Raw genomic sequence first — 14,275 nt, 5'->3', positions numbered from 1 at the left:
CTACTGACTATGCTATTAGTCTCTCACTATTTTACTTTTTGTGTCTGAATTATATGCACTACTATAATTATATTAGCAGTTTATTGAAATTGATATATAGAAAATTCATAATAAAAATTTAACCTGTGCAGAGTTTGTATGTGTAAAGGTAGTGGCGTCGACTTGCGCCCCGCATTCGTCTGTTTGCAAAGCAGGCTCGTCAGGAGCAGCCAGTGATGGACTCTTCTTGCTGCCATCATTCTGCGAGTCCTCACTCATTGTACCATAGAATGTAGGGATTTACTACCACTATTGTCACTATGATGTTCGCATTTTACGAGATTCTAACTACTTATCAGTTCCTGCTTGAACAGCTGCACTTGAAACACTCTTGTTGAACCTCACTTAATTTATAGTCCGCACTATACTGGTTACGGATGACCTAAAAATTTTAAAGGCATTATTACTAATGTTTCTCTACGTAGTGTACAGCGCAATTAAAATTAATTTACATGTATGAATAAGGTGTAGAGATACAAGGAAACAATGAGCACTAATCGCTACGTATTCTAATACGAAACGTTGACATATCTGCAAAGAAGTGTCTGCGGAACTGATAGATTAATTTGCATCTTCAATAAATACCTAACCATACGAAACTTGGCATCGCTCGTCTCTGATTTTTGGCGTTGTTACACAACGAAAATGTATCGAAGCACGGATGGCCTAAGGTCAAGAACGTAATGCTAGTAACACAAATCACTCACTCGAAGTTGGTATGGAATTAGCAATAAGTAACAATTTGTGAAATGTTTATTTTTGGTCACCTATTTCTATTGAAAAAGATAAAACAAACCGGGGTAGACAGGAGAAAAAATTAAAGAAACAATGGAGATAAAGGCAATTATGTTTATACGGTATTTTGACAAATAAATTTATGTCAATTCGAATAGGTGGCTGGCTGAGTATTTGTCAATGGAGTAAAAATATTTGTTAATTATTGGTGAATTAAAGAAATACCTTCATAGCCGACCAATTGTTGTAGAATAAGAATTTGTGGGACCAATCACAATGCTTCTCCGTATTTTCGGAACACTATTTAGTGAAATGGCAAATATCAAAATATAGATTACCAAGTTTAGTGTCGACTGTCGGTCGACTACATTTGATTAATATTTAAGTACAATATTATTTTAATATAACTCTAAAAAAGGTTGTAAAAATTTAGAAATGTAACAGGAATCGAAATGAATTGTATTTAATTGTAATATTTTTCTTTATCTTGCTCTAAGCGTCCGCAACGATCGCGGCGCTCATAGTATCTATGTTGGCGTTGTGGGCCTTAGATGGAACGCGCCCATAATTATATTATAGGTCATCATCATCATCACAGCAGCCTTACGCAGTCCACAACTGGACATAGGCCTCCACAAGTTCACGCCAAAGATGGCGTGAACTCATGTGTTTTGCCCATAGACACAGGTGGGTTGGTTACCGCGAGGCTTTGTCGCACTGAAGATGCTGCTGCCCCAGGCAATAGGCTAAACTGACTGACTGACATATAATTTCTAAGTAAATGACGTTACTAATCTACATATACATATATATATATATACATATACCTACCACTACATATATATATATATATATATATATATACCTAGAATAGAGAAGCATCTTTTACTAAGCGACAAAATCATTTTATTTTAAATTTATGTCTATACTAAAAATTATCTTGCAATAATCAAATCAAAAAAGAAAAAAATGTTTATTAATTAAGTGGTTATGCAATGATGGCTGTGTAAGACTGCAGTTATTGCACCTGTAGCTATTCATCTAGTACTAAGATACACGCCATGGTTTCTTAACATCAAGTATTTGCATATTTCAATTGCATTTATAAATATTTATGAATAATTAGAATTAAGATGATTTGCCATTGATGGTTAGGCATTGATCATTATTTCAAAGCCAGCAGTTGGATGGTTATCGGCTTTTTAAGTTCCAAGTTTCCTTTATATACAAAGTACTCTGTGGTTCCAAGGTAGTGGTGGAACTGTGTTATCCTTAGTCGCCTCTTACGATACTCACGCGGCCACGGGAAGAGAGGGGGTGGCTTGTAGAAAGAGTAAAGTATTCTTTGATGCCGTAACCACACAGTATATTAAGGGTAAGTTCCACTAAATGCCTGCAACGATCCTAACATACACTCTATCGTTCCATCCACAGGTTCCATCTAAGAATCTAAGGCCCGTGAACGTCGCGAGCGATTGCGCAACGTCATAGATGACGTCACTATTCGCAAGCACATCGCGTCCACTTCACCCACAAAATATTGGTGGGGCCTAAGAGGGCTTACTGTGTTGAATGGTCCGGTTATGAAAGGCAGAAGGGAGGAGAATCATCTCATATGAGAGAAGTGTTGAAAAAGTGTCCAGCTGCATACTATAAAATAACCAAAAACATTCATAAACCCTCAATAGCCGCACTGATGTAGACAAAGCTACTACTGCGTCCTGATGTCTTTATGAATCACGTCCTTACTGACGTATCTTGGAGCTTCCGCTACCAAAGGCATTTAATTTACTGCATCGTCTGTAATCTTATAGCCTGGTACGCAGAGCAGAGTGCACACCAAGTCAAAGCCACGTCAGAAGCGAGTGTTTGTAGACACCTACAGCCAGTTTTAGCCGAAGTGGTAATCTTAAGATATACCGAGTGAGCTTCAACCTGGTCGTAGCTGCTTTATGCATCAGGCCCACGAGAATCAGGTGCAGCCTTCAGCTACTACACTAGGTTGAAATGCGTTTCGACCTCTAATAATTAAACATCATCATCATAAAAGCCAACCGTGCAGCGCTCGTTATTGAGCTTAATAGCTAGAGCGTCGACCAATCTTGTAAATTGCAAGTTGGAGCGTTATTGAGTGGTTGCTGTAAAATCCATATGGCTCCTCGTGAAAGTAGATGAGAGCAGCATAATAGACCATGTAGTTGGAATATATTAGCGAGTGAAGAAAAGCGAGAAGAAGAGAGTGAAACGAGGCTTCACGCAACTAACCCCCAGACTCACACCGAATCACTGCGCTGGAAAGGGGATTGGACTGGAGACTGCGGGGACGCCCAAGCCCCCCCGGAGATGTCCATCCGGGCCCTCTCGTCCACTCACTAACCGGCATGATGGCGCATCCCAGGATTTTTCGACGGTTGGCGGGGCAGCCTTTCGTGTGGCTGGCACATTAATTGGGCCCCCAACTACCTACGGTCGGCCAGCGGTGCACCGTGCCTCAGATCCCGCTACCCTCTAGAACCAATCACCAGAGCGCAGCGGCACCAGTGCAAGTCCGACTGGTCAATCGCGCGGAACAACTTTTTCGACCCAACCTCTCAGTCGGCTACACCGATCAACTAACCGAAACACGAAACTGCTTGATAGTCCGACTTTGTTCAGTGGGTGGTCGCGAGCTGTCAGCCAGAGCCTACTACCAGTAGGTCACCTGATTAGCACTACCCGGGGACCACGTGTAGGGTTTCACAACGGGATATGAACTTAAGGACGAGGGCAACTCAGTCCCCAAAAATTTGCAATGTAGCTTTTTGTATTTTACTTCTCTGCTCCCACGCCTTTTAAGAAATGTAGGTCAAGAGTATCCAATTAAATAGTCTTGCAAACGCTTCAAAACAACTGCATTTACACTGAATTGAGATGCCATTTCTCTACTCTCGACTGCGATGTAATGCCGAGATCGGCGTTTATAATTTTGGGTGGCCGTGGGCGTAATTTGTCCTTTTTAAACAAGCATTAAAAAGTTTTTTTACTTTAAATTTATTAATATTTAAATATAAAGCGGAAATTGACAGTTACTGTATATTTGTATAAAATATGCAACTAGACTTTTATGTTTCTATTTAACTTTTAGGCACCTGTTATTCTAATCATTATTATATATAAAATTATAAACTATAAAGATTTAGTTTTGGTATGTAATATTTCATAGGTCTACACTACACTAGTCGTTACTGATCATGAGTTCATCCTAGAATAAAAAAAATTGGCAATTACTTGTTTATTGATAAGTCGCAAGTCGTAAGCAGCAACACTGTCTCCAGATTTGTGTGCGCCGGCATCGCACGTGAACGTGTCGCAAAAATCTCAAATAATTAGTGAAATCATAATGTCTGACGAATATTTCTACGGTAAGCTACCTTCTTAACAATATAGTGAATTATTTGGTGTATTTATTTACTGGTTTATGTTAGTACTTCACCCCCATTACGATGATTAATTTCACTTCTAGCTTTGACACCCGGCTACTTCGCCATTTTATTTCACAATGCAATTTTATATATAGTATGTTATATCAATTATTTAATGATATCAAATATCGCAGCACCTGTTTTTGTTATTTATGTATTTACTAATATGTAATATTTTCGTTCTGTATCTTTATTGCCGCCATTTCCCATATTGTTAATTTCAAAGTCATTATTAGCTTGTAAAAATGGCGTGTTATCATAGAACATTGTAATAAGACTCAGTAGAAAGTTACAAAGTTCAGTTTTTAAAGTATTGATTTGTATCCTAAGTATATCATCATGAACGTGCGTTGTAGGGAGTCGTCCCAGTTGGGCGCGTAATTTGAAAGTATGGCGTCCAAGCGTCTTAATACGACCGTTTACGTTTCCAATTATTCATGGCGCTATTATTTATCGTGTTTACGCTTTATATTAAAGGGAAATGAGTTTTGGAGGTTATGTTAATTGTGTTTGCGAATCAAACAAGTTGTATTTATAGTGCGATCGCCACGTTCCAGGTATAACTCTGTCATCATCACACAAGACAGAAACATGGGACCCCGAAGCCAAAGCGGAATATCCCCGCAGTAATAAGTTACTCATTCGTCAAGCCCTACTCGGTCCAGATGCACAGCCCGACGAGCTAAACGTTGTACAGGTACTCATGATAACCTTAAAACTTTGTTATTTGAAAGTTACTTGTAAACAATTGATACTATTTAGTCGCAACAACAGAAAGTACTAGAAACATCAAAATGATGATCAATCAACCTAGAATGTGTGAATGGCTCTGCAACGTCGTTTTGATGTTGCTTAGCCTGTTTTGATTACTTGAGGCATTTGTCTGATTGATGTTTTAGCTATTAGTATAATATATATTTGTATGCATTTATAATTAAATGTGGTTTATGAGATTTATAAGAACATTACTGTAATGATAATTTAATTGAATCGTCAGGTTAGGGGGAAATGTGTTTGGTTTTTTCATATCAATATATATTTTTCAATATAATTGTTAAATTTCATAAATCTTTTATCAAAATAAATAGATTGTTGACAACCACACAGATTGTTCTCCTTTGTGTGTTCTCCATTGTATGTGACAGTGGCAAAATCAGTGCAATTTTGGCACTATTGCCAGCTATTAACCTAATGAATGAATGAAAACTCATTGTTATATGTACATAATCTTGAGATAGTAAAAACTATTATAACAAATATTTTTATCATATGCTATGTTGTCTGTAGTAAAGATAGATTTGTGCACACTTCTAACCGCTGCTACTGTATCGTGTCCAGTACCCAAAGGCTATCTGGAAGAAATCGCTATTTAGCGATAAGATCGCCTTTGTACATCTTGTATTGTATCTTTCTTTATATGTGTCTGTATTTTGGTGTACATTAAGAATAAATAAATAGTCAACTTAATGTCTTTGCTTTAGGTAACAGCCATGTTATATACTAGTTATACTTATTACTAGTCATTATTTTTTTGATAAATATATATGAAAACGGAAAAAAATTACCCTCTTTTTGGGGCAGTTGGGTAATAAATATCTGTAACATTGTTCTAGGTGGAGACAATGTGTCTTCAGGAGTCCATTAAAATCCCTGTCGCTATCCTTAAAGTGGGAGAGACGAGGCAAGCACGTCTTGATATTGAATTCCCAGATGCGCCTGTCACCTTCACACTCATGCAGGTATGTTTTCTGCTGTATTAGAATGTTCGACTTCTAACTACATTCCTTCAAATGGGAGGTTCTGTAGGTGTTATGAATCACATTCCACATGAAAAAAGGCAAGGTACTCTTGAGAAGGTACTTCTGCATAAACATTCAATGAGCACAATTCTTTCCAATGCGCAGTTCTTCAGTTGTATTTGTCAATTAGTAATAATATTCCTTTTGAAGGCGTGTTTACGTAGTCACAAAAGATATCATGTAGAAAGAGTATGAAAATACGTATGTAAACAAGGTAAATTTATTAATAATCTAAAAAAAACACCTATATGAAGGAAAGTACTTAGGGAGTTGAACGGCCCTGTATATTATTTTATAAATATTGAAATCATTGTTGAATCATTTCATAGCAATATAAGATAGCAAGATAAGGTAGCAGGTTTTAAGATAATTCTGTAAAGTAATAAAAGATTTTTTCGTTTTCCTGATTTTCAAGATCAGTTTTTATCAAAAGAAATATTGCTTTGATTATAAATTTTAATATTATATTTTTTATATTAATTTATTACCAGTTACGCTTATAAGTTCCTTATCAAATGTAAAATAACCTAACCTAACCTAACCCTAGCTGTTATTTAAACGAAAATTTCGAGTGATGATAAAACAACCATTAAAAATGAAAAGTGCATTGAATCGTTTTGATGATATGCTGCTTTTATGTGATTTTTGGAGGCATTTGTCTGATTTAACTACGCACTTCAGAAGGCACTTAAAATTGGTGCAATGTACTAATCTATATGTTATTACAGGGATCAGGGCCTGTACATCTGATAGGTCAGCATCTCTTGGGGGCTCTGGTTGAAGAGTTCGAAGATATGGAGGAGATGGAAGAGGAAATGCTTGATGAGGAGGAAGGTGAAGACGCTCAGTTTAAGGTTTGTTGATTTTACTAGTTTTTAAGTTTTATTTATTATAGGTCCGTCCATTGATCACTTAATATATTTTTAGCAATTTTGTACCTCCTACTCCCCTTGGTGACATGAGCATGGTGAGGTTTTAGACTACAATACCCAAAAATCATGTATACCTTTTTTTTGTGAAGAGTATATTAAATATCTATAATACAGGTATAATCTGATTAAATTTTGTAAAGTTAAGCAGTGGTATAAATTTCTAGAAAGGTATCAAGGTTGTTGGTTGCTTTTTGGTTTAGAAATCTTGCAATCATCGAAAAAAACATAAACCTAATATCCCATCACAGCCCTTCTCTTCATAATATTTCGGGAGGTTTTCCTTTACAATACCCCTCCCCTATAAGTCGCACATGATAAATGAATGACTCCATAGCAAAGCAGATACTGATCATGTATGCTTTACGAAAATAATAATTGATGTCCTGTTCAATGGTCTGTTGACATTTTCCATTGTTTACTACTCGTTATTTATTCTGTAATAATGCTTTACAAAATGAACAGAAATATGTTGGTTTTTTAATAACCACATAATTATAGCCATTTTGATGTAAAGTACATAATTTGGCATGTTTTTGCAACATTTTTGTATTTCATGTTGCATTAATTATTCAGTAGATTACTAAATTTACAGGAAGATGAGAATAAACGGAAAGGACCTTCAGGCAAACGCAAGACGAATGAGGTACTGAAAACCTTCAACTAATATTAAATCTTTTGACTACATGTCTAACAGAGGGAAAAGGACCTGATGGCCAATTTTGCCAAATGATGGCAGCAAGTACTAAAAAAAGTATAGCATTGAACAATAAATCATTCTAAATCCTGTACTCTCTGCTATCATATTTTGGTATGAGTGGGCCACTGTTTCGAAATTTGACTACTTAACTCGAAAATTTAATTACATAGATACACTACCGTCCAAAAGTTTGGAAGCACACCTGATTTCAAACAAAACAAAAGATTGCCGACTCCCTGCGGTAAATAATAGCAATAAAATAAAGTTTTATGACCTTTTGTGATTTTTTAACACAAAACAAAAGGACTACTAGTGCATATTCCTTGAGTTTTAACAAATTCCTGGATTTTGACGAAACACGTGTTTTATTACTTCATCCGCCGGGGACTTTCTTTCATGCATTGATGCGGTTTTATTGAAAATATTTTGTAGTTTATATCTTTTTTGGACCTTATTTAGTCACACTTGAGCATTAGAACGCGAAGGTTGTGATATTAACATCGTCTGTATTCAAAAGATTTCGACTACTTCCTTGACCGTCTTTTTTTTTTATTGAAAATGGCAAAACGCAAGCAAATCACACTTGAACAGCGAAGCGCTATTTGTACTCTGCGTGAGGAAGGCTACAGTGAACGCCAAATCGCAAAAAAACTCGGAATTTCTTGTAAAGGTGTCCACTACACCCTCGCTAGAAAAAAAGAAACTGGCAAAAATGAAGATAGAAAAAGGTCTGGTAGGCCCAAATCCACTACAAGTCAAGAGGATAACTTCATCAGAGTTCTTTCTAAACGGAATCGTCGCTTAACTGCACCACAAATTACCGCATCTCTGAATGAAACGCGAGGAACACCCGTGTCAATAACAACAGTTAAAAGACGACTACTGTCTGCGGGGCTAAGAGGTTGTGTTGCAGTTAAAAAACCAAAACTAACAATTCGGCATAAGAAAAACAGACTAGAATGGGCAAAGGAACATAAAAACTGGACAATAAACCAATGGAAAAAAGTTCTTTGGAGTGACGAATCGAAGTTTCAGATTTTCGGGTCCAATAGACGTGTTTTTGTGCGCCGATCTAAAGGAGAGAGAGCTTCAGAAGCTTGTACAGTGCCTACTATCAAACATGGTGGTGGTAATGTCATGGTTTGGGGGTGTTTCGGCAACAATAAACCCGGAAGTCTTGTGAGGATAACCGAAAAACTAAACAAGGAACGCTATTTGAAAATTCTTAAGGATTTCGCCATACCCGGTGGACTGAATCTTATTGGTCCTGGGTTCGTTTTTCAGCAAGATAACGACCCGAAACATTCGTCCAAACTGTGCCAGAACTTTTTAAGGAAGAAAAAAGATGTGAAAATCATGCAGTGGCCGTCTCAATCACCTGACCTTTCTCCCATTGAACTTGTTTGGGATGAACTAGATAGAAGGGTGAAAAATCAATCTCCTACGAGCTCAGAACATTTGTGGCAACTATTACAGAGCGAATGGAAGAAGTTAGATGAACAGTATTTTATGAAATTAATTAGTAGGATGCCTAGAATATGCGAGAAGGTAATTAAAGAGAGGGGTGGACACTTCGATGAAGCTAAAATTTAATTTAATTTTTATATTACTTATTTAATTTCATTGTTGTAGAAGTGTGTTTTGTCTATTTTTTTAATTCTGTATCAATAAAAAAAATTTAAGATGGCTTACTTTTATTTTATTTGATTTTATCTTGTTGCTTCCAAACTTTTGGACGGTAGTGTATGTAAATTGGCTGTAGGTTTTCTGTACTCATTCAATGCCCCCTTTACCTTCTGATAGCTTGAACATTAAGTAGGCGATAAGACACTATTCATCAACTATGAAATTTTATGTATGTAATTCTTTGTATGATAAAAACTGTATTTATTTAGTCTTACTTTTGAGTCAAATTTTGTTTAAAAACGATTTGTATGTCAATTATTTTCCTATTTTTTGTTTCATTTAAAATATCTGTTAATGCGTTTTTTATTATAACTATTTACTCACCATCAAATAAAAACACCTACAGTTGCTACGTCAACTACCATGTCGTCATTGCTGTGACGATATAGGTATTACATATTTATAAATACACATAGATGCAGCCATAACAAATTATTTGTTTCTTATTTATTTCAGGATGAAGACGATGAGGAAGGTGAAGGGCAAAAAGGCAAAAAAGCCAAAATGTCAAACAATGCCAAAGGCAAAGCACCCTCGCCCAAGAAGAATGCCAAGAAGTGAACCTACCGCCTGCGTCCTCCGCTCCGCCGCGATCAATAATAAACAAATTCCACAAAGACTGACAATTCACTTTGATTTTTTATCCATACTAGGTAATCCGTTTCCGTCTCAAAGGATTAGTATTTCGTTGTCCGTAGTCGCGCGGAGCGGCGCCTCCGTTAGTTGTAACTACATAGTGTTGTAATTCAGCCTAGGTTAGCGTTGTTTCAACTTGAGTGATTGAGAGAGTGGACGTGTGTACATGCTCGTGAATGTCTTATCAGTCGAGGTATCTGCGACTATTTAACCGACCCTAGTGGTCACTTACGATCGCGTGTGATTTCGAAATATTTTTTCTGAACTTAATTTTTTTTTTCATTCCATACTGTGGTATAATGTATGGCAAATTTATTGATAAGTAAATTCACAGATGTATTTTTAAGTTAAGACTTAAGTGTAATCAGTGTATGTTTAGACATTGATCATTTTGTATTGTTTAGCTGGCCACTATGTAATTCTGTTACTAACGAGTTCTGTCTTCAGAATGAAAACTGAATAATCTATTATAGTTTGTTTGTACATATACATATAAAACATAAGAACCGTAATAATAAAATAAAACCATTTCTAAACATTCTCTTTGATTTTTCATTCCTTCCAAAATCCTTATAATCTGTTTGTATTTCTTTTTTTTGTTATAAATAAATTCTTAATATGTATTATAAATCATGGTAGTCATGGTTTTAATAATTATTTAAGAACTAATTAATAACTTTAAAAGCAATGTGTTATAAATATAACTATATTAACTCCTAGTTTATTATCACTTTGGCATGAATAAGTTTCATGTATGCTAGTAAGTTCAATACAACAATATGACAATAGAACCGTTAGCTCCGTCTTGGCTTCAATAAAAGGTGGATAAAATGGGTCTTGTCATTTTCTATTAAGTAAGGCTTGTAATATTCTGTTTCTCTCCCTCTGTATACTGTTTGAGTCCTCTATGGCTTTCATAAGCTTCTCGAACTTTTCTTTTTCACTGTTGTCTTGGTTACGAACCAAATTCCTTATGTCTGATATTGTCATGTCTATGTTGCATTTGTGACCACATTCTTTTTTAGGCATCTTTGGCTCGTCATAAATCTGTTCAAAATATGGGTAATACGGCCACCCATTATCTTTCCCTGTGTCTTTCTTCTTTTCGGCTAGTCTAATAAAAGTCTGTTTTAAATTTCTAAATTTTTTGTCGCATTCCTCTGCAGACAGACCTAACTGGGGGCCAATTTGTTTCCACAGTGATCTCTTCTTTATCAGTGGGTCTTTAAATTTCTGTTTATTGTCAATATAAAAAGTGAGAAGTTGCTTCACATAGTCCTGCTCGTGGGGTTTATACACTACTTGTCTGTCATCACTAATTGTATAAGAAGAATCTGTTTCGAAAATTGAGGCAAAATCTTTGTAATATCTCCATTTTGTCATAGACCTACCAGAGTCTGCTCTCATTTTTAATCTTATATATGTTTGTTTTAAATTTCTGAATTTTCTATCACAGTTGCTTGAGGTTTCGCCAATTTTTCTGGCAATTTCTTTCCACAATTCCTTTTTCTGGTACTTGGGACTCTTAAACTTGTGTGCCATTTCAGAGTAAGCATGAATAAGTTGTCTGATTTTATTCCTATCCCATGGGCCAATATCTGGGCTGTAGTTATAAAATATCCTATCAAAGTAATCGTGATAAGGCCATTTGATTAATTTTCCAGATTCACGACTTCTCTCCACCCAATTGAAATAAGTTCTTTTTAAATTCTTAAACTTATGGTAACAATTATACTCTGTAGTTTTTAGCTGAGAGGCAATATCCTTCCAGACATCTTTTTGTAAATATTCTGAACTTCTGAACCTATTAATATTTTCAATATAAAGAGTAAGAAGCTTCCTCACTTTAGAGTCTTCCCAGGGTTCCAAAACAGCTGGGGATAGTGATTTACAGTCTTTAAAGACCTCTTCACAAATATTGTAATGTATCCATTTTATTTCCTTTCCCAACCTCTTCTTTTTAAGCAAGCTTATAAATGTTTTGCGAAGGTTCTTATATTTCTTATCACACTCCTCAGGTGTAGTTCCGACGAGGATTGCTATTTCATTCCAAACCATTTTATCATTATTTGGACATTTAAATTTGTTTTCTAAACAGAGTGTGAGTAAAAGCTTGATTTTGTTTCTGTCCCAAAAATTTTCTCCATTATTAGGTAAAACACTTTCTTTAGTAAAGATTTTCTGAGTTTCTTCTGCAGATTGAACATTCTCTACATGAATGTACTGTCTGTTATCAACCGTGTCTACAACATATCTAGCTTCTTGACCTGAAACTAAAAGAAAACAGTATATTTTCATTTTAAATAAAAATAACTCTTTAATCGTGATTTAATGAAAACTTACTTTGGGGATTATGAATAGTAAAATTATTACTACTGAATATAACGTTGCTTTGATCTTCTCTTACAACGAACCAGTAACTTTGGTTATGTTGATTATTGACTTCCATAGCGGTATCACTTACAAATACAAAGGAATTCGAGTAAAAGTTCGAATTTAAAATTTTCGGTAAGTTGTTCGTTATGTAAACAATAACATAAACAGTAAAATGAAAATTTTGCGTTGTAAAGCGCTTTGAAGCTACTTTTGCTATATACCAGACAATGTACGACAGATATAAATAGTGTTACCAATTACGTTTGAATAAAAAATAGTTATTCTCAAGTAGGATGTTTTGGACTTGTACTAGCTCCTAAAAGCTAAACAGACTTTCAGTTCCGTTATAAAAAAATTTAAGGATCTGCTATAGACCTACTTTGAGTGAGAAAATTCAAGCAGTCAATCTTTAGAAAATTGTAACTTAAAAAGTAAAATGCATTTTTTTCCAAGAATAATATTCTGTGATTCAAATTTCTAAAAACAATAATAAAAAGCTCATTTCATCATGTACACATTTCACGATTTTGTTAATTTTATAAAAACTTTATGGGACTGTTTACTACAGTACAGTAGTGCTACCTATTGGTTTCTTAACATTAATGTTATAAGGGCTGTTTATTAATTATGTAAGGATGATGTTGGCAATTTTTGACTCTCATTTAAATGTACGTAAAGTTTTTCAAACCCACCCGTGATCATTTCATGGTCATACCGTTTCGTTTTTTGTCTTGTATATGACCATAGACCAAGTAATGTAATATCATTACATCATTACAGCCTATCACAGTCCACTGCTGGACATAGGCCTCCACAAGTTTACGCCAAAAATAGCGTGAACTCATGTGTTTTGCCCATAGTCACCACGCTGGGCAGGCGGGTTGGTGACCGCAGGGCTGGCTTTGTCGCACCGAAGACGCTGCTGCCCGTCTTCGGCCTGTGTATTTCAAAGCCAGCAGTTGGATGGTTATCCCACCATCGGTCGGCTTCTTAAGTTCCAAGGTGGTTGTGGAACCTTGTTATCCCTTAGTCGCCACGACACCCACGGGAAGAGAGGGGGTGGCTAAATTCTTTAGTGCTGTAGCCACACAGCACATATTTGAATGTTGTTGTTATTATTGTTATTATGTTAATAACCATGCTATAAGCTGGCTTCATACTATAAATAAAGACATTCTGTAGTATATTTAGTATCAGCATTACACCCGTGTGAAGCCGGGGCGAGTCGCTAGTATTCATTTAATTATGTTTATCGGCCTAAGTTACTTATATTGCGTGATTTTTATAGTGTGGAGCTAACTTATAGCATCGTTACTACAATATAACAACAACATTCAAATATGCGTCGTTAGATACACGTTGTTACAGAATGCGTTAAAAAATGAAAGGTTCACTGCTCGTTCCCCGTAGGTAATAGCGTGATAATATGTATCCCATATGTTGATCCGACTTTTTAATAATATTTGTGCCAAATTTGAAGTAAATCCATGCAGTACTTTTTGAGGCTATCCCGGACATACATACAGACAAACAGACAAAAATTCTAAAAACTATATTTTTGGGCTCGGTATCGATTGTAGATCACACTCCAAGTATTCTTTAAAAAAAATATTCAATGTACAGTTTTGACTTTCCTACCATTTTATTATATGTATAGATTTTTGACGTTCGCTAAGTGTGTATAATCACTGTATGAAAGCATAAATTAATGTTTTCATTTTATTTCCCTTTCATTTCAGAGTTTTTTCCAACCTTCCCCTCCACCCCCCTCGGGAACCTAACGTTATAATGAATGGTCCTTATAACTCCTTAACAATACAATATACAATAATAATCAGATATGTTGGACAGCCCCGATCTTGTAGAAAAAATATATATAAATGCGCCCACTAGATTTCCCCGTGCAAGTAAATA

General features: G+C 35.6%; 2 protein-coding genes and 1 long non-coding RNA gene across 4 annotated transcripts; 1 reads left to right on the top strand and 2 right to left on the bottom strand.

The window, feature by feature from the left end:
- Positions 1 to 64: 64 nt before the first annotated feature.
- Positions 65 to 992, bottom strand: LOC123665299. The gene is made up of 2 exons (XR_006745029.1): positions 747 to 992; positions 65 to 421 (listed from the first exon to the last, which is right to left on the bottom strand). It is a non-coding gene; the product is annotated as an uncharacterized LOC123665299 (long non-coding RNA).
- Positions 993 to 4,056: 3,064 nt separating this feature from the next.
- Positions 4,057 to 10,521, top strand: LOC123665227 (nucleoplasmin-like protein). 2 transcript variants are annotated; one of them, XM_045599560.1, is made up of 6 exons: positions 4,057 to 4,175; positions 4,793 to 4,932; positions 5,849 to 5,974; positions 6,763 to 6,888; positions 7,559 to 7,609; positions 9,806 to 10,521. In XM_045599560.1, the coding sequence occupies exons 1-6, from the start codon at positions 4,154 to 4,156 to the stop codon at positions 9,908 to 9,910; spliced, it is 570 nt and encodes a 189-aa protein (XP_045455516.1). In that variant the 5' UTR covers positions 4,057 to 4,153; the 3' UTR covers positions 9,911 to 10,521. The 2 variants fall into 2 exon arrangements, with proteins under 2 accessions (XP_045455516.1, XP_045455517.1); XM_045599561.1 differs by lacking the exon at positions 7,559 to 7,609 and having other exon boundaries at positions 4,059 to 4,175.
- LOC123665225 lies at positions 10,518 to 12,584 on the bottom strand. The gene is made up of 2 exons (XM_045599559.1): positions 12,329 to 12,584; positions 10,518 to 12,258 (listed from the first exon to the last, which is right to left on the bottom strand). The coding sequence occupies exons 1-2, from the start codon at positions 12,432 to 12,434 to the stop codon at positions 10,826 to 10,828; spliced, it is 1,539 nt and encodes a 512-aa protein (XP_045455515.1). The 5' UTR covers positions 12,435 to 12,584; the 3' UTR covers positions 10,518 to 10,825.
- Between the last annotated feature and the right edge of the window lie 1,691 nt (positions 12,585 to 14,275).

Source organism: Melitaea cinxia, chromosome 23 (assembly GCF_905220565.1).
Source record: "Melitaea cinxia chromosome 23, ilMelCinx1.1, whole genome shotgun sequence".
NCBI classification, from domain to species: domain Eukaryota; kingdom Metazoa; phylum Arthropoda; class Insecta; order Lepidoptera; family Nymphalidae; genus Melitaea; species Melitaea cinxia.
This window is presented reverse-complemented; position numbering and strand designations above follow the sequence as displayed.

What these genes read in the sequence shown, in the direction of transcription:
- LOC123665227 (XM_045599560.1), top strand. Translation starts at nt 4,154, where the DNA reads ATGTCTGACGAATATTTCTACG. An exon ending in GTCTGACGAATATTTCTACG is followed by an intron (nt 4,176 to 4,792) that starts GTAAGCTACCTT and finishes GCCACGTTCCAG; the next exon opens with GTATAACTCTGTCATCATCA. An exon ending in GCAAACGCAAGACGAATGAG is followed by an intron (nt 7,610 to 9,805) that starts GTACTGAAAACC and finishes TATTTATTTCAG; the next exon opens with GATGAAGACGATGAGGAAGG.
- LOC123665225 (XM_045599559.1), bottom strand. Translation starts at nt 12,434, where the DNA reads ATGGAAGTCAATAATCAACATAACCAAAGTTACTGGTTCGTTGTAAGA. An exon ending in TACTATTCATAATCCCCAAA is followed by an intron (nt 12,259 to 12,328) that starts GTAAGTTTTCAT and finishes GTTTTCTTTTAG; the next exon opens with TTTCAGGTCAAGAAGCTAGA.